Source organism: Monodon monoceros, unplaced genomic scaffold (genome assembly GCF_005190385.1).
Source record: "Monodon monoceros isolate NGI ecotype Baffin Bay Population unplaced genomic scaffold, NGI_Narwhal_1 Super_Scaffold_2, whole genome shotgun sequence".
NCBI classification, from domain to species: Eukaryota; Metazoa; Chordata; class Mammalia; order Artiodactyla; family Monodontidae; genus Monodon; species Monodon monoceros.
This window is the reverse complement of record NW_021703776.1, coordinates 59,640,640-59,664,403: the sequence shown is the minus strand read 5'-3', so window position 1 is coordinate 59,664,403 and position 23,764 is coordinate 59,640,640. Positions and strand designations below refer to the sequence as shown.

At 39.5% G+C, this 23,764-nt stretch overlaps 1 protein-coding gene across 1 annotated transcript in view; it reads right to left on the bottom strand.

Moving 5' to 3' along the window:
* GARS (glycyl-tRNA synthetase) overlaps positions 1 to 22,652 on the bottom strand; it is a 40,578-nt gene extending 17,926 nt beyond the window's left edge. Inside the window, exons 1-10 of the mRNA XM_029234310.1 lie at positions 22,259 to 22,652; positions 15,558 to 15,659; positions 14,580 to 14,682; positions 13,428 to 13,569; positions 12,124 to 12,212; positions 11,106 to 11,182; positions 7,601 to 7,746; positions 5,360 to 5,509; positions 2,548 to 2,710; positions 1,271 to 1,435 (exon numbers count right to left, since the gene is read on the bottom strand). Coding sequence (XP_029090143.1) covers positions 1,271 to 1,435; positions 2,548 to 2,710; positions 5,360 to 5,509; positions 7,601 to 7,746; positions 11,106 to 11,182; positions 12,124 to 12,212; positions 13,428 to 13,569; positions 14,580 to 14,682; positions 15,558 to 15,659; positions 22,259 to 22,480 — 1,359 coding nt within the window. The 5' untranslated portion in view covers positions 22,481 to 22,652. The remainder of the gene's footprint in view (positions 1 to 1,270; positions 1,436 to 2,547; positions 2,711 to 5,359; positions 5,510 to 7,600; positions 7,747 to 11,105; positions 11,183 to 12,123; positions 12,213 to 13,427; positions 13,570 to 14,579; positions 14,683 to 15,557; positions 15,660 to 22,258) is intronic.
* Positions 22,653 to 23,764: the final 1,112 nt, after the last annotated feature.

Genomic DNA, 23,764 nt, shown 5'->3' with positions numbered 1-23,764 from the left:
TAATTCCACAAAGGAAAGAGAATATGTTAAAAACAATATCAGTAACAGCCACTACAGGTATATGCATATCATTATGCATGTACACATGTGTATATGTTTGTAAAGCATATAAAATTATCTTGAATAGTGGTTGACAAACCAAGGCTCATAGGCTAAGAATGGTTTTTAGATTTTTAAAGGGTTGTTAAACGAAAACAAAAAACAAAACCCCCCAACCAAGAAGAGAGGCAACAGAGATCCACAAAGCCTAAAATATTTACTATATTTACTAAAGAAAACATTTGTTCATGCCTGATCTAGAAAAGAGACCTGAAACACTTCTGGGGAGCATACAATAGGAAGTTTCACTTTCTACATAACACACTTAAGAATTATTTTTTGCTTTCTGTTTTACAAAAAAGGGTCATCATTTTTTTAATGACTTTTATTTTTAATTTAAAAAAAATGTATCCATTAAAAGGGAGTCACTTTAAAAAGTAAAAAGTGCAACCAAGGACATGTGGGAACCATGGACTCCTGGGCTAAAGTCTCCATATGGGTGAGAAGCCTCCCTAGCACCAAACGAGGGAGACGCCAGAAGGCTCTTGGCCCCCTTGTTTTGGATGCCAGCCTGTTCCCACTGCCACCAATGCAGGAAGCATCTCCTATATCCAAATGCCTTTCAATCCCAAGCTTCAGCACTAATATTCATGTTTGAGGGTTGGGGGTCGGAAGCAACAGTGAAGAGGTAACCTGGCGGTCTTCTCTGAATTATTATTAAATATACAGAATTTGAGAAAAGGTAGTTCCTAAACAAGAGATCAGAATCTACTAGTCTATCCCCCAAATCTACCAAGTAACTCTCAAAACTAAGAGCACTATGACCTTCTTTACTCAGCCTCACCACCACTTCCAACGTTTGCTGGGGTCCTTGTCAGGAAGAAGGCCACCCCATCTCAGCTGCACGCAGGAATATTACCAATCACACTGCCCACACCAAGAAAGGACACACCAGCACTGCCCCATCAGTGGCCTTCTCTCGCTCTCTCTCACTCTTACTCTCTCTGTAAAAGCCATCCAAGTCTACAAAGGGCTTCTGGGACACAAGAGTAGCCCCCCACTTATGAGAGCACAAGGGGGCAACTACTTTTTCCATTTAGCTCAGGAAGAAATCTTTTTTTTTCTTTTTGTTCCACTCTGGCATGAAGCACACAAAAGGCAACTCTGATATCCATGCTCCTAGGTTAACAATGTGAAAATCACATGGTAAAAACCATTGCATTCTACTTACGTAGGATGTTTTGGATTCGGCATCCCAACAGTCACAGGCATAATGGGCCATCTCATTCTCCATGTGCTGTCGGAAGCGGAGCTTATCTGGAGATACACCAACCTTCACGAGGTAGAGGTAGATGCGGCCAATGAAATAGCCTAATACTGAGTTGTTAATTACGCCCTAAAAATAAATGAATAAACAAATAAGTAGATAAATAGGCAAGCCACACGCAAGCAAGCATAGAGGAACGAACAAAAACACAAACATCAATGCTTTTGAAGGCCAAGTACCATTTTCCATTGAGTTATTCATCATCTACTGAAACATTTTTGAAACATAAGGTAAGCTAATTTATCCAGCTTTCAGAACAATCTTAAATACCCAAAGTGTGATCTTGGCTATTTTCAAAAGGTTTAACTGTCAAGATAACAAGCAGATAATAATGGCGTCATTCAAAATCTTTCTACCATACTCACTGGGTCAGCAAAAATTCAGCCTAATACCTCATACCTTCTAAATCTACAGTGCTAAAAATGACATTCATAATAATGATCCTAAGGAATTGTAAATATATTCCTTCTGAATTAGCAAAAGTCATAAGACATGTTGAGGGGATTTTAATGTACTCTTACCCACTGAAATTTGTGAATCCCATATAGTATATATAATCTTATATTTTTAGTACAGAAGGATCTTAGAAATCGTCTAGCCCCATCTCCTAGTCCCTGCAGGGCTCTTTTCTGCAAAACAACTGACAAGTTATCTCTCAGCCTCTACTTGAATATTTTCAGACAGGAAGCTCATTGTTCCCAGGGCAATTCATTCCACTATTAGGCAGCAGCTACTCTTGGAATGTTTTCACTCACTTATTTCTCCAAGCAAATAATTAGAGAAATTCTATTACAGGCAAGGCCTTACCCCAATTGCTATAGGTAATGCAGAAGAGTTTAAAATCCAGAGGGCTTGCTTTCTGTGAGTCAAAATGTCTCCCCAAAAGTAGTATACACTGTTAAAAGTCAGATTGACGGGGCACAGTTCAAACCAAGAACTTTTTTCCAAGTGCTCTGCTAAACATATTTTTCATGTTAGCCCCAACGGTCCACACAGTGGCGTGTTCAGGTAATTTCCTCCCACTATAATAGTGTGTAATAAATACTGTATAAAAACACATACTGTATCAAAATAAAATGCCTGGCAAAATACAATATTTTGTCATCCAGTACACAGAATTTGCTAAGTGCCGAAAACCTGGAATAGGTATAATCTAAATTAAGTTACCTATGGAATCTTACCTGTTCAACAGCATCTCCTAGGCGCATTTTCCGAGCAGACTGTCCGCTGACCTGGGCTTTCGCTGAATACAAATACAGGTGGAGGTCTGCCACATTCTGGAACTTGGGATGGTCTTTCTCACTGGGATCTACAAAGTGCTCAATTTCTGCCATTGTGAATTCTCTGAAAGCCAAAATATAAGGGATAAAAGTTGTACACTTCACTATAAAAGACAATAAACAAAAGCCATTATTTTCAACTTCATTCTACAATGATATAGAACGATATGGAAAATAGTTTTTAGAGAACAGATTGATACAGTTTTTTAAAGTTAGGAAAACCTGAACGAACATCAGACACACACAAAAAATGAGATACTGAATAATGGCTTCCAAATAAAATGATTTTCCTTAAAGCATTTCCTTAAAGCAAGTCTTTATAGATGTACACGAAATGAAGCTCCTGGTTTACTTTTCATAGAATGGGAAATTAAAAGTGAATTGAAATTATCCTTTAGCTTTTATAACAGTGTGATTTCTTCCTTTTTCTTGCTGTGAACAAGTAAATGACTGCTAATGGCACCATACAGCTGGTGTCTTGAGAGTAGCAGCTTCTCAAATAAAGTGTTATTCAAGGCAGAGGACATAAGGCATGAATTGAAAAAGCTAACATCAAGCTAACTGCATAATGATGAAATAAGTAGGCACAGAGTAATGGTTTCTCAAAGAGATTTCCCTGAATGGCAATTTAGTAGCTATTGGGTGGAAAAGAGTTTTAAGTTAATTTTAGGAGTCAAAATCAAGTCTCTCTTCTTTAAAACACACACACAATTTACTAGTGCACTTTCATGATTATCTCAGATGTTTTAGAAGTAATGAAAAATTGCTTAAATGGTTCCTAAAAATACATGAAATGCATTGCGAAAGAGCTTTGATATTTTTTTCAATTTTATTTTTTAATGGTATCCCTTATTTGGTCCAGCAGCACCTATGTCTTGTCTTTCAACAGCTATCAAACGTCTTCTGTGCGCATAGGAATATGAGAGAGGGAAGTATGATGTCTGTCCTCACACAGCTTCCAAGTGGGATGACAGCAAAAGAACATCTAAAATGAAGGGCAGATCAAAATAAGGACCTTGTCCAGGATCCCCAAATCATCTTCTGCTACCGAAGTCTTTCCCTCTGTTCTGGAAGCAATCCCAGCTCAAAGACAGGAGATAGAAAGCAACACTAGTACTGACTGTACCAGCTGTCTGTTGTCTTTGAGTTCAGAGAGTCTACCTGGAACTCTGGAGATATAAAATAGACACAGGACTAGAAGACAGAGCCAGCCAATCAAAATAAAATTTAATTAAAAAAAAATTTCATATGAACAATCCAATGCTCCCAACCTAAATCAAAGGAATCACAGCTATACAAAGACGTATCACCTGATAACTCTATGTCAAGAAGAAACACTAAACCAACAAGTCCTAGCCCTACCATGAAACAAAAGCCATGGGGATACTGACTCGTGGAAGGATGAGTGGATTTCTAGCCAGGATCTTGCAGAGGCACATGACAAAACCAACCAAAATCCAGATGGAACACTTTGAACTGAAAGTGACCAAGGAATAAAACGTCAGGAAGCACCAAGGGACTTTCCCCAGTTAACTCCTGGGATTGCTCCTCTGTTCTGAGCTGCGTTTCCTATTTACCGCTTCTTATTCCACAGGCCCCAGGTTTTGTCTTACTTCACGGTCCTTTATAATCATCCAACAGCTACTCTACTTGATGTAAATCGTCTCCAAAACAGTGGCTTTAGACAAGCTCAGTCTCACACAGCTTCCTCAGTATTCTGAAAGCATGCGTGCAGACACTACTGGGACAGAGGGGAAGCCCAGAAGCAAGACGAGAAAAGATACGAAGAAACCCAGACATTGAGAAATAAAACAGATTTAAGTCTGACAAGTTTTTCATTGTTATAACACCTAGTTAAAGTTTAGGACTATCTCTTCTCTCTGCAGCCAGGTCCAGGAGGGTCCTCCCCACTCCATTTCTCTAGGCTGTGCAAGCTCCTTCCTCATGAAGGTCACTGGGGCTGTGGAAAATACTTTTGGAGTCTAAGAAAGTTAAGTTTACCGATATATCCCATTTTTCTATCGAATTTATTACCTTAAGAGATGATATCAGTAAGAAAATGTACAGAAATCTCAAAAAACTTAAGTCATAATAAGTTTCTAAAGAAAAACATAACTCAGAAGTGCCAGGATGCCTTCCCGCACATTCTGGATACACCTGACAAAGGGAGGTTATTAGAATAGAGACAAGAGAGCATCTCAACTAGCATAGATAGCGGTAAGCTTGCTAGCTGGACACTGTCATAAAGGTGCCCCAAATATCTGGAGGAACACCATCTGGCTGCTGAAACACCCTCACCCCAATACCAGCAACGCCATCTGCCCTGGACACCTAGAATGGCCCTCCTGCCCTAACCATCACTTCCTCCCCACCTCACCCTACACTCATCTATACCACCACCACCAGAAAATGCCTCAGTGTAGACAATCAAGATCTTGCCATCCTCAAAACATAAGATGAACAAGGAGAAAAGATCATTTTGGATCAGATGTGAAACTTCAGCTATTCTTCCCCCTCCTTCCTTTCCCTTCAAGTCCACTTCAGTTACTCAAAACTGTCCATCATCCCAGAGATTACATTTGGAGGTAACAAACAAACAACAAGTATATAATCATGTAAGAAGGAAGAAGGTTGTTAAAACAGCAAGCTTTTGTTTCCACTTCAATGCCAAAATCATTTACTAATTTCACCAGAAGAATAACATGGGCAGTACCTGACTCGGATCAGTCCAGATCGAGGGGAGATCTCATTTCTGAAAGAATTTCCAATCTGGGCCGCAGCAAAAGGCAACTTTCCTTGGTTGAATTCCAAAAGTCGTTTGAAATTCAGGAAAATCCCCTGTGCAGTTTCTGGTCTCAAGTATCTGGAAATTTAAACAAATCAGTCTGTTATAAAGGAGGAAATTATGTTTTCCAATAAATCTGAAATTCTAGATACAAATCCTAAAAGTCCCAAGTATACTATCTTCACACAGAGCTGTATGGGCCCTAAAAAAAAAAAGAAGTTTTCGAAATAGAAATTTTCCTCAGTAGCAAACATTCTCAAACAGGTAATAGAGAAGGTATCAGGTGGCTGGCAGGGCAATACCACTGTTAGACATGTCATTTAATTTCATCACTCCAGTGAATCACACATGACCTCTCTTACAATATCTCTAAAACCTCTGATATTCTCCTGACTAATCATTTACTTTGGAGGCAGATGACAATTTTAGATCCTTTTGAAAATAAAGTAAGTATACCTCTGCTGTTAACCTACATATTAAAGCATAACCGTGGAGCTAAAAAGAAGCCGGTTTGGGCTGACATTTAACATTAAGAGCTCACTCATCACAATCATCACACCATGGCAGGCAATTTTCAGGGTTTTTCATATCATTTTCTTCTTTGTACCCAGAGACACAAAGAAATAGAGAAGTCCAGAACGATCGACTCTTTGTGGTACTTTATATCTTCAGCCAGAGGCCTCTTCTGTATTTCTCCACATTTCAAAAAGTTACAGTCACTCAAATACACCCTGAGAGTCATTGTTTTCTTCTCAATTTCACAGACAATATTCTGGGCAAAACATCACATAAGAAAGCGCTCCCAACAGCCTACTTCAAAAGAAACGTTTTATGAAAACAACTTTAAAGTAAAGAAAAATTAAAATTTTACTCTCGTCTCACTCTTCTCTTCAACAACTCTTTTCATTTTGTAGTTTTTATCCAAATATAAGTATAGTTACAGTTAATATGTATATTTATTGAGTGTACTAAATTATACTTTATACTTTTGTATTTTCTAAAAAAATTGTAAAATTTTCTCATATTTAACAGTTGCAGAGTATTCTATTAAAATAACCTACTTTACTATAATTTATTTAACCGTCCTGAAATTATGGGATAAACAGGTTATTTCTACTTTTCATTTATACACTCTTGATAAGTATAGCTTCCTTTCCATTGAGTTATTTCGTTAGATAAATTCACAGGAGTGGGAAGGCAGGTCAGAGGGCATGGCCCATTTTATGACTCTCTGTATGTATTGCCAAAATGAAAGGTTCACCCTTGGCCTCTTTCCACAAAATATCCTAAATCAACCCACTGTCTTATTAAAATAATTCCAATAATACATTCTGTCACAATTAATTTTTATTATTCTTTAGTTTCTACTCCAGGAAATATGATCTATCTAGCCTCATCTAGCAAAACCCATCCTCTTACCCTAAAATGAGACCATGAGAAAAACATCTGAAGCTATGAAATGGAATACTTTGACTAAGTTTGTTAACAATGGACAAGGAATCTGGACATACAGATTCTTCTTCTGAATCATATTGTAAACCGTTCAGGTTTTCTTTACTCTGTCTGTGAAAACCACACTTTAGCTTGAATCAACAAACTAAACGTATCCTGTCCAACATGGTAGGTCACTAGTCACATGTCTATTTAAATTCTTAAAATTAAATAAATTTAGAAATTCAGTTCCTCAGAAGCACTAGCCCCATTTCAAGTACACAACAGCCCCATGTGGCTAGTGGCTACCATATTGGACGGCAGATTATAGAATATCTCCACCACTGCAGAAAGCTCCATTGGGCAGTGCTGATCTACAACAAATGGTTTCCAAAGTCTCCTTCGACAGTAAGTTCAATGTCTTTCAAAATCGTTCTTCAACCCTCTCTCCTGCCCTATGCAGCTATAACTACAAGATGTGATGATCACAGACTTCTGTGTTTATTTTGTGACCAAAAAAAAATCATCATATATACTAAAAAATGAAAACTATATTCAGAAAGAATTAGAAGAAATAAAATTTAAGAATACATTTGTCATTATTTCTCCTTAATATATTTGTCTATACTTTCTGCAAATCACTTTTCAAACATCTTCCTTCATGGTTGATATTGATATTTACCTTTTATTACAAGTAATTTTAATAACTTCATTACATAAACAATAAGTGATACATACCCAGGCATGTTTCCTCCAGGCCCAATGAAGGTCTTGAACATTAAGTTAAAAGGCACTGGAGGGGAAAGATCATTTCCAGTAGTGGGGGATTTTACATTATAGTTCACAAAAAGATCCCCCAGTTCTTGCTGTCCATAGTTATCAAGCTAAAGAATACATCAAGAAAATGATTAGTGTAAAAGACAGAAAAAACAAGGCATACAATAAAGTATTATATATAAAACCCCATCCATCATTAAAATTCACCCAAAATAAAACCATCAGAATTAACCTAACCTTCAAGATATTTACATTAAACCCATAAACAGTTTATACTCTTTCCATTTACCAACAGAGAAATGGAGTATCTTTCTGGGACTGACCTAAAATTCACACACGTACCATTGAAAGATACAACGGTACAAGGAAAGATAAGGTAAAATACCTCTTGTTCAATTACAGTAGTTACTGGTTGGCAAGAATCTGAATCACATAAATAAGTTTTCACAGTTGAATTTTACTACTCTGTACACTTAGGAGCCAGGTGCACTTCCCTGTCTATTAATTAAATGTGCATGTAACTTTCCTTTCCCACCAGATATTAAGTTCCTTGAAGGTGGAAGCTGTGTCTTATTCACTTCTGCATTTTCCAGGGCACTGCACATCCTATACATTGATGATCAATGCCAAACCCTCTAAAATGATATATGAGCTCCAATTCAAAACCTTCAAATGACTATGACAAACCATCTAATAGTAAAGAATATTTAAAACTTAAAAAAAAAAACTTCTAATAGAAATAAAATAATTAGATAAATCAACTAATGAGTGATGGCATGTGGGGTCAGAAAAACCAGGGTAAATCACCCAACTCTACCACTTATGGGTTGTGTGATTCAGGATCAAGTTCCAACCTAATCTCTCTGAGCCTCAGTTTGCTTATCTGTAAAATGGGGAGAACAGATTCTACCTCACTTCTTAACCACAGAGGGTGAATCAATGCCTTTTATTTATTTTTTTTTAATTTTTTATTTATCTATTTATTTTTGGTTGCATTGGGCCTTCATTGTTGCTCAAAGGCTTTCTCTAGTTGCGGCGAGCGGGGAGCTACTCTTTGTTGCGGTGCGCGGGCTTCTCATTGCCGTGGCTTCTCTTGTTGCAGAGCATAGGCTCTAGGCGCGTGGGCTTCAGTAGTTGTGACACACAGGCTTCAGTAGTTGTGGCTCGCGGGCTCTAGAGCGCAGGCTCAGTAGTTGTGGCACACGGGGCTTAGTTGCTCCGCAGCATGTGGGATCTTACCGGACCAGGGCTTGAACCCATGTCCCCTGCATTGGCAGGTGGATTCTTAACCACTGTGCCACTAGGGAAGTCTGTCAATGCCTTTTATGTTTTTTTAATTTTTTTTTAAAGTTTATTATTTATTTTTGACTGCATTGGGTCTTTGTTGCTGCACGCAGCTTTCTCTAGTTGTGGCGAGCAGGGGCTACTCTTCGTTGCAGTGGGCGGGCTTCTCATTGAGATGGCTTCTCTTGTTGAGGAGCACGGGCTCTAGGCGCATGGGCTTCAGTAGTTGTGGCTCGCGAGCTCTAGAGAGCAGGCTCAGTAGTTGCTCCACGGCATATGGGATCGTCCCAGAACAGGGCTCGAACCCATGTCCCCTGCACTGGCAGGCAGATTCTTAACCCTGCGCCACCAGGGAAGCCCCCTCAATGCCTTTTAGATAAACTATCATGTTTCATAAAGCTAACAAGGAGTCACAGGCACTAACAGGTCCAGAAAATGCCATTATGTGCTGAAGCAACAGATGCACCTCTGGCCAGGGAATCCACTGAGGCCATTTCTGAGTATCAGGCCGTTTCCATGGGTTCCTAACATTTCACTAAAGATTAAATTGACAGCTATATACAACTGACCCTTGAACACATAAAACTTATAGCTGACCCTCTGTAACTGCAGTTCCCCTGCATCTGCAGATTCAACCAACCACAAACCGTGTAGTACTGTAGTATTTGCTACTGAAAAATAGCAGAGTGTAAGTGGACCTAAACAGTTCAAAGCCACGTTGTTCAAGGGTCAACAAATGATACAATATGGCAAATCAAAACCCAAACTGTTCTCCTGGAACACGTATCTGAGATGAAACAGAAAGTGCTCAAACTATAAATTATGACTTAACAAAACAACTAATTACTTCCTGTCTCTGACAATTTATTTGGAAATGAACAAAACTGTTAAGATCAAAGACACTCAAAGACACGTGCACACAAAACTTTAATAAGTCTAAAATTCTGAACGGGAAACAGAATAATTTAAGGGTAATTTGAGGTGCTTTTCATTTCTTCTTTCTTATAAAGGTCATGCCTTTGGAAAAGGAAGGAAATGAGAAATGAGGGTGTGGCCATAACAGTATCAAAGAACAAGAATTGATTTTCTAAACCATGAGTAACAACACTAAAGCAATGAGCTTCAAGCAAGGGATAAAATATACTTCACAAGGTTCAAAATAAATTGGCAGATGAGTCAATAGCCAGATTAAGAGGTTTTTCAATTTAAATGAGGAAGGAGAAAATTTCTCAGCTAATGTTGGAAAGCTAGATACCACAGAGGAAAATCAGCATGTTTAAAAAAATTAGGGCAACAGTGGAGAAGTATCCAGTAATTTTCATGAGAGAAAAGAAGAGTTAGAGTCCGACATTCAGCCTCACTTATATACCAATGTAAAGAAAAAATATATAAACACAGCACTGGTTGTTGTTTTCTTTTATCCAAGGAAGTAAAAAAAGTTTAAGAGGTGAGCCCTGGTGGACCTCATGATCAAACATGGTGCTGGAGAAATGTACTTTGCTTAAAAGGATGGATGAGGTGAGAAATCAGCAACGTTCACATACAGGCATGTTCAACTTCCTGGGGCAAAAGTGTGCAGTTTTCATCATATTTTTAATGTAGTATGTGACCTAAAAAAAGGATAAGAACTACTTCTGATATAGAAGGTATTTTTGCACTTGGTAAAAGTCAGAATAGATGATCTCAATGCCTTTCCTAAAACTTGTCAACTTCAATACAAGTTATAAAACTAAAGGTCTCCAGGAAAAGCAGGGGCCTGCTCCATCAGGTTCTAAAAAGAATAGCATGTAGTCAGGGACAGTGCAACCAGAAGCAGATCAAGTGGCTGATGAGACAGTGCTCATATAGATATCTGCCCTAAATCTCCACACTGAACGCTATCCATCATTAGACACTGTCCTGGTTTTTGCTATTAAATCCAGAAAACTGGTTTCCAAGGAGAGAGAACTAATTTCACGTCTATTTACATTGACTTGCTAGTTTGACAGAAATAAAGGTTAGCCACAAAAGGCTGACAGAGAAGAAAATAAAAATGCAAAAAGAGATGATATGAGGGACAGAAGGTAAACTCTCCTTTTTTTACTATTGTGACCAGGTCAGCACAATATGGAATTCAACAGTTATCAAATGCTGAAAGACAGACAGTACCTACCTGGGTTATTGCGATCTCTCAAGTACTCACCTGGGCCAAGACACTTTCCATCTCTGATTTCTTCTCAGCAGAACACTTCTTATCAGACATCAATTTCTGTAAATGAGCTATATAAGAACAAGTATTAGTACATGTCAATTTCAATCAATGGGAAAAAGGACAATGTACTTTTTTAAAAAGTTTATGTATGTATGTATGTATGTATGTATGTATGTATGTTTGGCTGTGTTGGGTCTTCGTTTCTGTGCGAGGGCTTTCTCCAGTTGTGGTAAGCAGGGGCCACTCTTCATCACGGTGCGCGGGCCTCTCACTGTCGCGGCCTCTCTTGCTGTGGAGCACAAGCTCCAGACGCGCAGGCTCAGTAGTTGTGGCTCACGGGCCTAGTTGCTCCGCGGCATGTGGGCTCCTCCCAGACCAGGGCTCGAACCCGTGTCCTCTGCATTGGCAGGCAGATTCTCAACCACTGCGCCACCAGGGAAGCCCCAGGACAATGTACTTTCGAGTTTCAATGTTGGGCAGGTAAAAAAACAAAACTAAGGATAATGTTCTTACTTTATATGAATCCCATGGTTGATTTTACAGGGACAGACATGATATTGTCTTGATTCTTTCCATGACTTAGAACTTCTAAATTATCTGTATATAACTTTTTTTTTCAATAAGGGACTTGTTCTGTATACTTAAGATCTGTGCACTTTACTCTTTTTTTTTTGTTTTGTTTTTTGCTGTACACGGGCCTCTCACTGTTGTGGCCTCTCCCGTTGCAGAGCACAGGCTCCGGACGTGCAGGCTCAGCGGCCATGGCGCACGGGTCCAGCCGCTCCGCGGCATGTGGGATCTTCCCGGACCGGGGCACGAACCCGTGTCCCCTGCATCGGCAGGCAGACTCTCAACCACTGCGCCACCAGGGAAGCCCAATGTGCACTTTACTCTTTATATGTTATGTCCCAAGAAAAAATTTAAAAACTTGAGAAAAAAGTTTAATCCAAACCCTTTGTTTTGATCAATCCTACTTGAAAGGTTATTTATCTGAGATGAAGAACCATACCTTTCAATAGATGGTCAGCACGAAAACACTCTCCATTTTTTACATCTTTCACCATGAAGTCAGCAAATTTGTCTACATGGCCAGAAGTCCTAAGTTAATAAATGCCAAGCCAATTAGTCATTTTCATACAAATTAACCCATAAACTTTCCCTTATAAGACAATCTCCCTTCTATATATTTATCCAAAGTTTACATCTGTATATCTGAAAGATGGAAGCTCCCAAATCTATTATGATATATCCCATGGTAGATAAAAATGTACACTAAAGAAAATTCTTCCTCAAATCTATTCCCACCCTCTCCCCAACTTCTTCCTCCCCTTAGGAAAAAAAATACTAACTAGATTACACTTTTCCACAAATTTTCATAAAGTCTGTGCCACTTTGCAGAATCAATAAATCCATGCCTATCCCATTATTATTACTGATCTAAGCAAAGGCCAAAACCATGGGGAATTTGACTAGCCAAGACTTTGTGATAACTCAGTATAGACACTGAACCTTAAGGAAAGAGTTTTCTGCCACTGAAACCTGGTTGGACACTGGCATTATCTCTGTACAGCTATTAGTGGGGCAAGTAGTTAAAGAATAGGCTGTCCTGATCCATCATCAAGAATTCAACTTGTTTTAATTGGCTGAAATTAGGAGAGAGCCTAAACTATACAAATAGCGAAAAATAGCTCTTTAACAGGCAACATTAAATGAATGAAGTGATGAGATACAAAATGTAAGAATTCCTCTTTCAGCTTCGTATTTGAGAAATCCTGACCTGCTTTCAACAATGTTGGTAGGAATAATCTAAATTTCTGCATTGAAACATCAATACAAATAGTAGCATTTGATTTACAATACATACACACCTTTGCCCAGAGCTTCCATGAATTTATACTAAGGAAATAATCAGGATATACATAAAAATTCATCTATTGGGATGTTCAATGTCATCAAACATAAAAAACAACTTAAATGCCTACCCTCATGCACTAGTTAAGTAAATTATGGCACATCCATAAAAAGAATACTATTCTGTCATTAAAAATACTTTAGAAGAATACTGAATGACATAATGTTCACCTATATTATGTGAAAAAAAGCACTGTGCTACTAAATGCACATGAACTTAAAAAGACAGAAAGGATAAATACAACATTTTTAACATGGCTACCGGTGGGCAATGAGTATATCTTTTCTTTGTTTTTCTTTATTTTCCAGATTTTCACAATGAACATGGGTAGTTTTTCTGAATCAAAAAGTTACTTAAGTATGCATATTCAAGAATGTCAACCCTCAAAGTAAAGACCTTACTTTAAAACTGGCTCAGGGGTGAGCATGGTGCAATCAATCTCCAGAATCTGTTCCTCTTGGATGAAGTGCTGCCTCCATGTCTGAATAATATTGTTTTTCAAAGCACATCCAACTGGCCCAAAATCATAGAGACCGCTAACACCTGCAAAATATGACAGGAAAACGGGTACTCTACCTTGTCACTCTGAACGAATCAAAGCAAGCAGATGTGAGAAACTGATACTTGTAAGACTTCACATACTCCCTAAAAATGTTTTCAAGTCAACACTTCAAATCCCTTAATACTGAAGAGCCTTATTTCCAGGTAGCTGACAGAAGTAAAACTAAAATGGTCTTACTCCATTAACTGCAGTGTTTCCATATTTGAAATTTCAAGTAGGATTAGCAAAAAACTAAAAACAAAAGAAGTTCCTCCATATGTAAGAAACAAAATGAAAAAGCAGATTATAGAAATTAGAAAAGAATTTGCTGCATCAGCTGAATAACAATGATCTCAAATTTTAGCACCCAATTCTCCAATTTATTCTTGGGTATTTGAGCCACTATTTAAACCTCAAGAAGTAAGACATTTAGAGATCTGCTCAGGCTAAAACTCAAATCAAGTTTCAGTGGCAAAGTACTGAAAGTCTAATATTGTTGCAGTAATCTCTGTTAACTATGAAAAATATGAGTGAATTATACTTGTCTACATAAATTCATACAGTGTTCAGAAAGATGTAGAGATTTATCTGCATAGCCATGAAGAACGTTTTCTCCTGGCAGTTGCCAGAATGAATAATCTAGAAAGTGTGGTTTACCACTGCCCTTGTGGGGAGCGGTACAGTACAGTCAGCCAGTGCTAGAATGGTCTTCACTGGCATTTTAAGAAGGGTCTGATATGTACATGGACATATCAAACACTTAATATCTGGGCCTCTCCAAATTCTCTAAGTCTTAATGGAAAAACGCTATCTCCAAAAATAAATAGGGTTGAGGGAAATAAGAACTGATATCATGCCAAATGAAGGACTCTAAACAAATGAAAGCAAGATATCTATCCCCTGCTTTGTGTGACCTGAAACTATCAGATGTCAAGCAAGCTGTGGTTTTGATTTAAGAACAATATTAAAGCCACTAACAACACAGTTTTTCTTTCTCTCATTAATCCCCTACCTCCATAAATAGCAAAAGCTTGATCGTAGAAAAACCTCCTCTTCAGGGTATCTTCCATTTTCCCTCTGTCTACAACATCATCTTTGGGCTGTAACGCTAGCTCCTGTAAGGGATTTTTAAAGAGAAAATATGTGATTGAACGAGTGAGTGGGAACTTCAATTTATACATGTGAATTTACTTTATTCCTCAGCAGAATTCACTATAAAATTTATCAGACAAGATCTTGATACCCTTAAAACAAAAGAAACCTTAGGGTTTTTTCCCCCTTTGAGTTACAGAAAAGATACTTTTACTTAATTATTTAGGAAAGTATACGATCATTTCCAAGATTACGAGACTAAGCTTACTTAGATGCAGATACTGATAAGCCATATCTGAATTTTTAGTGGATCCCTGTAGCAAAATAGCGACTTAAAACTCCAGACAGGAAATTCCCTGATGGTCCAGTGGTTAGGACTCGGGGCTTTCACTGCCAGGGCTGGGTTCAATCCCTGGTTGGGGAACTAAGATCCCACAAGCCACGCAGTGCAGCCAAAAAAAGAAAAAACTCCGAACGATTTCAGTTTGTTGATGGGACATTTATAATTTGAAAAGTTTGGAAGCAGGTATCAGGTGACTAGAACTTTTCCTTAAAAGAAAATAATTTAAAACAGCATAACCATTATTTGCAGGTATAGGAGAATTCATAAAGAACACAATGCCTTCCAGGGAAATTCATGAAACATAACCAGTCTAGGATTTGAGTCTGGGGGGAGAAGGGGTAGGTCAGGGTTGAGGAAGGCTTTGTAGAGAAATTTTGAATTACGTTGAAAGGATGAAGAAGAGGAGGAGGAGAGGAAGACATACTGGATAAATAGAGATAAATCAAATGTTACTTGTTCAGAAACTTTTCTAGGTCTCTCCTGCCCAAAGAGACTAAATAAAGATAAACAATCCTATACCTACTTACATTCCTTTTTGAGGATCCTGAGACTCACCTTTGCTTCCAGAGCCCTCTTCCGGGCTTTGAGCTCAGCTACTGCTTTGTCTACATCGACCTGGGGTGCTTTATCTTCTTTCAGTTTTCGCACAAGATCTCCCTAGCCAACAAAGAGAATCTGTATTCACAACTGGTTTCAGAAGTCAAGAAAAGTTAGGAATGGGTTTTTAAGCATGCCTTTTAAAAAGTATCCGTGTAAGAATGAGGAAATTCAAATGTTTATTATGTGAAAGGTCATTATGAATAACTGTAGGTCGTTGCCCTCAGCATTTATAATCTAGCAGAATATCCAAATACAAGTACATAAATAACTATGCTTGCAGTGTGATTATTACTGGTTTGTTTGTTTGTTTTCTTTGTGGGGAGGAGACAGATGGTGGAGAGAAAAGCATTGATAAAAAGTAAAGAGCAAAAAAAAAAAAAAAAAGTAAAGAGCAATGTAACTACTGAGAACACAGAAGAACCAATAAACAGACTACCCTCTCCTTGAATCCCTCTCCTTTCTTGCGTACAAAAAAATGACTATCTTAGTTTTCCGCTTACCTCTCTGACCATTTCTTCTCAGTCACTACTGGCTAATCTTCCTCTGCCCTTTATTGTTGGAATTTTTTCCTTGCTACTTTCTTTAGACTACTTTATTCACTTCCAACAACCCTGTACACTGATTTTATTACAGCAACGTGGTGGAATAGGCAATCTGAGAAAACAAAACACTATCACACGGTCTGGGAAACTTCAAGATGAGAAGTTAAAGTTATCAAATTAATAGAGCCCTTGGGTGCCCAACAGAAGCAACTGCTCTCTAAAGGAGTAGACCTTCCACAGGCCTTTCAGGATTTTCACAGATCAGGGTTTCCAAAATAATAAGCACTAAACTCAAAATTTAAAAATCCATGAGGAAAGAAGCCACCATGTGTGAGACTCAGCAGAAATGACAAATAACAAAATTAGATCCTTTAAAAGTATTAGAATGGCCAAATATACTTTTTAAATGCTCAAGATGTTTAAACTAAAATAAAAGGAGGAATCAACAACATGAGCAAAGAACGAGAGAATATCAGAAACAATCAGGGGACTTGAAAAAGAACCACACAGATGATCTGGAAATAAATCACTGAAGTTCAAAACTCACTGGACAGTTTAAATAGCAGATCAGACACAGCTGAAGAGAGAATTAGTGACCTAGAAGAACGACCTAAAGAAATTATCCGTGGATAACTTCCATCCCATGGAATGTAGGAGAGAGACAAAGTTGAAAATACAAATGAGGTAATGAGACACAGAGAAGAGAATGGAAATGGGATAGATGTCCTCCTTATTCCCCTCTGTACTTTCAAACTAATTCCTCTTTTCTCCTTCTAAAACTCCAGCTCCTTTGAGGAGCCTGTCATCATCCTTTCTCCCTGTTGTTGATATTTTCTAAGCTCCTGCCTATTTTCCCTCATTCAATGACAGTCCCCCTCTCCTGCAATTCATTCTACTTTAGAATGTCCCAGTTAGGAGGTGAAAAAGCTGTTTAAAATGATCTCAACCTAGAGCCGAACTCTGCTTATATACCATGAGAAGAATTTTCCCAGTTTTAACATACACTGAATTCTCCAGGAATGCACCCAGGAAAATGTAATTTAAAGGAAGACTAAAATCAACCATACTTCAGTTTTTCTAAAAAAAAAGGAAAATTGTACCTTGCTTTGTTCAGAATTTTACAAAGTTGTTATTATTTGAAATAAAAAAAAAACCCATGTGACCACAGGCTATGCTGCTGTCCTATCTGAGTAAACAATACAGTATATATACCTTTATCAACGCGCACTTACGGCAACCGCATTCACAGTGAATCTACGTAGGGGTATAAGCATCTGCTTAAGTCAGTATAACTTCCAGTGGGGTCATACCCCCAAATCTACATATTAAAATAATATTATTTTATTATAAATCAGTGGGGTCATACCCCCAAATCTACATATTAAAATAATATTATTTTATTATAAATTGCTTTTTATTTATTTGTATTACATTTAGAGCATTATGCGTACACACATCTTTCTTTAATTTATGTAGATATTTCATGTGAATTTCATTACAGGGTAGTAATGGAGAATTCCGAAACATCTGGTGTAAAAGGGTACACTGGGTCTGATATAGTTGAGAACCACTGAATTGGTTCTTCCTCTCCATCTCTTACTGTGTACAAATAAATCTGGTCTGTTATTATACTAGCAGTTTTTATTCTATTGTCTTGACCTCTCTAGCTAAAGCAACATCCTTAGTCACCTTCTAACTTTAACTTCTTTATTACACGTACAATACCTGAAATCACCCTATCAATTGATTGGCTTCTTTATTTACACGCATTTTATCTGTCCCTGTCATTATAAAGCAGGCTCTTTTAAGACAGGAACTCTGGCATGTCAATTCTGGCACTCAAATATTTGTTGCCTGCTATCACAACCTAAACCTAGCGCACCGCTAAGCACTTAGTACTTGGTAAATATCTACTGGCTTATTCTTTACTCATTCAGTGGTTCTTTTCCCTTCCTCTACCCGTCAGAACACTTATCTCATAAATGTTCACTAATAGTGCTTTTTGATGGGGATAAGAACCTTGTGAGGGTCTGTGTTCTGAAAAGAGAGTGGCAAGCAGTTCTTTTTGAATGTCTTAAAGAAGTAAGCATGCAGTTCTTTTGAATACCTACCCTTATGTGTCAAGTATTGGCACTCCCATATTTTCTTTGGGAGCTTTTCAAAGGACACTGGGTAGGCAAGGCCACAAGTAGGTAAAGGTAAAGGTAGGAAGAATTTTAAATTTTTAAAATTAAAATTAGTTTTCCTGAATCATTTTTCTGTCTCTTAAAGTTCAGGCATAGAATGAGGCACACATACATTCAAGGATAGGTTAGCTGTCAACAGAAGCAGTGGGAGAGTGAGGATTCCCACACCGAGTTAATCACCTCTAAAAATCTCAGTGATTTAAGGAAATAATTGTGTTTATTCTGAATAATGGAATAATTAAAACCATGATTTATAATGATTTAATTGTGTAAACAAAAGAGTTGGAGGTGATCGAAACATGGAAAGCAAGTACTTAAGGGTTCCTAATTTCTAATTATTTTCTTCCCTCTTTCTTCACCACCAACTATAGTGTGTGTGTGTTGAATGAAACCGATGTGAAACATCATCAATATTTCTAAATTACCTTTAAGAAACATCATCTAGAAGCTTAATTCCTGCATAAATTCTTACCATAAAGACATATATTAGAACTAAGAGTCTGTCATTATAAAGCAGAATACTTATTAGGTGAGAAATCACTTCAAGGGATCTTTTTCATGCATCCTTCATATATATCATGATGCATATTCAGTTGGCCAAGGAAAAACAAGAAAACATTTCCTCACCTTTTTAAGATGTTTGGCTTTACACATATGGGCCTAGAAGGTTCTTGTTAAGATTAAAAAGTTAATTTCAGATTTCCAAGTTTTATAACCATTGACAAAAACTTCATAAACTTATCATTTGTCCTTTGTGGATTAAGTAACAGTTTTAATGGGCACTCTCAGTTCAGAACATCAAAGCAGAGAAAAGTCCCGGGCTCTAAAATTTCCCAAAATTGAATTTTATTATGGGCCACAAATATTATCAGTTGCTTTTTGAAGTGACAGTCTCACTTCACTCATTTTCCGGAAAATGAATGAATGCACAATACCCAAGACTGAATAACAATTTTTTGTCAGACATTTTAGAGTGTTTCATTCTTGCAACTCGAACAATCGTAAGTGCTCTTCCTCAGACAATCATCATATGTGGGGATGCTTTATGCATACTTCCCATTTAGTCACACAGAGTATTAAAAAGATGTGTGCACAAAGGTCCGAATTTAATAAAATTAATAATTCTTATTGGGACTTCCCTGGTGGTGCAGTGGTTAAGAATCCGCCTGCCAATGCAGGGGACACGGGTTCGATCCCTGGTCCGGGAAGATCACACATGCCGCGGAGCAACTAAGCCCGTGTGCCACAACTACTGAAGCCCACTCACCTAGAGCCTGTGCTCTGCAACAAGAGAAGCCACCACAATAAGAAGCCTGCACACCGCAACAAAGAGTAGCCCCAGCTCACCGCAACTAGAGAAAGCCCGCGTGCAGCGATGAAGACCCAATGCAGCCAAAAGTAAATAAATAAATATTTAAAATAATAATAATAATAATTCTTACTGCTTTTTCAAGGATACTCTAAAGCAAAACTGAGGTTTGGTTTTGTTTTGTTTTAAACGTGTGAGAGTGTGGCAGAGAATATAATGACTTGGCTTAGTATCCCTGACTTGATTAGTGCTCAGGGCCAGCAGTTCTACTCACCATGCTTTGCACCATCAGTGCAAATGTCAACACAGTGAAAAATGCAAATAACATTCTTAGTTTTATTATGAAAATGGTTTTGACCTTGGAGACCTCCAAGAATTTGCAGACCACACTTTAAGAACCACTGCCCTAGAGCAATAGTTCCCAAACAAGATACTCCAGGACAAAGTTTTCACCAATATGCAGTAAAAGGGGGAAAAAAAGAAAAAAAAAAGACAATGTATTAGACCTTTTTTCAAAGCTAAACCTGCTAAATATAAAAGACTGTTCTTTATTCTGAGTTATGGTCTGTCCTTTCTTTGGTATTAAAATACACTTTCTTTTATGAAATGAAAGGGGAAATAAGACGGTAGTTTGTTGATACATTTCAGTCAATCAACAAACCAAACCATTAAAAAACAGCATCCACGTAGCATAGCAGATTGGGAAATTTATATGAAATACATATTTATCTGAAACACATGCCACTAACAAGACAAGTTATTAAGCACCTTAAAAAATCCCACTCCAAGGATGCCTTCAACTGCACAAACTTCACAGTGGAAGTATGTAGAATGAGAAGAAGTGACCGTGTGTCTCATTTCCTCATATAAGTAAACAAGCAAAAAAACCAAGAAAAAAAAAAACGGTTTAACTAGATGATCTTTAAATTCCCTTCCCATTGACCCTGGAACCAGTGCGATTCAAAGTTCCAGGTAGTTAACTAATATATGTGTGGTCCTGAAAAATTACGGAAAAAAACAAAAACTAACTTACATAAACTAACTTACATATTCAAAAAATACCTTTAAGTACCAAAAAACTAACAATCAAGCCAACATAAACAATACACAAAATAGTAATAACATCGGAAGGCTATTCCATCATCAAAGTTTACTTCAGTTAACTAGTTCCACAGTCTTACTACAGATGGATAATTTGCACTGCAGTTCCAGGCTAACGTGGCAGAGGGAGGGGTTTGGGTGTATGTTTTTCCAAATTAGATGTATTCTCCCTTCTAAAGTGAAGTGAAAAAAAAAAAAGTTAAGAGTTAGAGAAAAGACAAAGGAACCACACCTAATTTCATTTGGGAAGGGTGGGTGGAGGGACATGGAGAATAAGCATTCACAGCGCTTTGGTATCAAGAATAAAGTAAGCCCATAGTGAAATTTCAAAATAAAACACTACTGAATCAGTCAGGCTCAAACTGGAAAGAAGCAGATAAAGTGGCAGAATTTGCCGAATTTTCGGCAGCTCTGCCCCAATGAATTATTTCCGAGGGAGGGATCCACCCTCCATAGCTAAGGCTTATTGCATCAGGCGCCCGTGCAGGAGAAACCCATTCGGTGTTCACTACTAGGTCATCAATCCTCGGGGTCCTATTCCGAGCTTTTGGCTCTACCTGACTGGATGTGAGAATCCCTTTGAAATAATCTTTTCCTTGTCCTCTCTAAATTCTGATACTCATGCAGTGCCCTAGGAAAAGGAGGCCTGTATTAAATCACCAAGCTCCCCAGCCCATGAAACCTCCCTCCCTTCCGCAAAATCAAATTTCAAAATGTTCCATACGAAGGATGGCTGACTTCACCGAGTCACTCAGGGACATTTACAGCTTCCCACGTTTACGATCTGAAAGCTCACTCATTCTGGGGAACCCAGAAAAGGTGACAGAAGTGAAGGACGATGAACTCACATTATTAGAAACGAAAAAAAAAAAAAGTTCAACACCTCCCCACATCCACGTTTCAACTATTTTTATTTCCTCAACGGACCATTCTGCTAACTAAGCACCGAATGAAGGAAGATGTCAAGGAGGAAACACTATTCAAAGCATCCTGAAGATTAAAAAACAAGAGTCAGGCAGTGAGAGGAGGAGAACCCGCAGCTTCGGCACGTAATTGATCAGGGAAGAATTAGGAATCTCGCCACCCAGGAAGCACAAAGAACACAGCAGGGGCTGGAAATCTTCAGTTGAGACTATTGAGCTAGGACAGGAGGAGAAGCAAAGGGTCACAGATCCCAGCCCCATCGGAGAAGCAAGTGGTACGGGCAGTAACAAGGATTGGGAAGGGAGAACCGATCGCATGAAGAGGGAGGCAGAACGTCAAGGGATCCGAGGAAATCACCCCAGGAGAGGGGAGGACAGGGGTCCACCGGAGGGAAGGTGACCGGCGCACGCGGGGACTTGGTCCAACGTGGGGAAGGCGAGGAAGATGCCTAGAAACCAAGGGCTTCCAGAGAATGAAGGAGAGGGATAATTGGTGAGGTGGACCGGTGCCCGGCGAAGAGAGAGAGAGAGGGGGAGAAGGAGGGGACCAGGGAGAGGAGAGCCGGGGCTGGGGGAAGGTGAAGAATGCCAGTACCTGCTGGCGCACCGCTAGCCTGAGAGGTGCCAGCACCTCCTCAGCCCCCGCACCATCCATGCTGCTCCGGGAGGCGGCAGCGGGGAACGAGGTCGGGGCGCGGGCTGGCTTGCTGATGGGCCGGCAGGGCAGAAGAGGAGGCCGGGCCGGGAGCCGGTGCGGCGGCGACAGCAGCAGAGCGGCGCGGGCGGCTCTAAGCAGCGCCGGGCGCAGACAGGGCATGAGACCGCTGCCCTGGGAAGTCCGGAGGGGGCGGCGGCGGAAGCGGCGCGCGCGCCCAGGCCGGGTGCATGATGAAATCGCCGCGTAAACGCCGCGGTGCGCGCGCAGCCGCACATTCCCCACCCCCGACGCGGCGTCGGGTCGCCACCAGCCGATTCGACACAAATTCCCGGAAGGACTCGGAGTCCCTCAGAGCCCCGAGAGGGCTTACCCCACCGTGGGCGCACGGGAGGGCTGCGAGGTCCCAGGTAGACTCCCCCAGCGAACAGATTTGCACGATTATGCGTCAGTGGGCCTTCAAGGACGCAGCTCCATCCGACACATGCTGACCGAAACTCACGAGGACCTTCAGAGCACAGGCTTGTACAGGGGCACTGACGCCCTGGCTGACCGACGGGAGTACACACTTCTGTTTGTGCTCTTTCGCCCCCTGGTTCTTAAAGGCTCATTAGACATCACATCAGATAAGGACTTAGACTCAGTGTTGCTCAGCTCAGATGATCCTCCGATAAGGAAACGGATCGAGAGGTTAATGATTTGCCCACCTTCACCCATCCATGCCTTCCAATGTCAAGACAAAAGTTGGGGAAAGGAAGGGCTTTATGGAGAAGATCAGTGCTGACCAGCCTTTGAAGGGCGAACAAGATTTGAATCAGCAGAGATGAGGAAAGTCTAGGAAAAGTTAATGTGCCAGAGAGTGGAGATGAGCGTCCAGGTGCCTGGGATTCCCTCTTCCTGGCCTTGCTTCAGCTGACCTCCCTCTTGTAGTTAGGCCCCCGCTGATGGACCCTCCGGAAATGGCTTCTTCCCTCCCTCCTGCCCCAAGGGCGGGTTGGCTGCAAAAGCTGGATTCCCTTTCTACAGAGGGAATAGAAAAATAAAGAATGTATTAGTTATAGAAATAGCATTGCACACACCCACCAGAATGCCTAAAATGGAAATGATGGAAAGTGCAAAGTGATGCTCTGGGACTCTCGCACACAGCTGAGAGGAATGTGGATTTGTACAGCCACTATGGAGAACTCTTTGACCGTGGCTACTGAAGCCAACCATACACACCTTATGGGTGACCAGCAGTTCCACCCTAGGAGTATACAAGAGTAGACAAGCTCAACAGAGTGAAGTCACCTTTCCCAGAACTGTGAAATTTCATATTACTTCTCTTCCTGTTCCGGTTTGTGGTTCTGGAGAAGTACACACAATTTCCCATAAGCAGAGCAGGTACAGAACGACCTTCTGCAATATTAAACAATTTGTATTTTTAAAACTTTTATTTCAAGATTT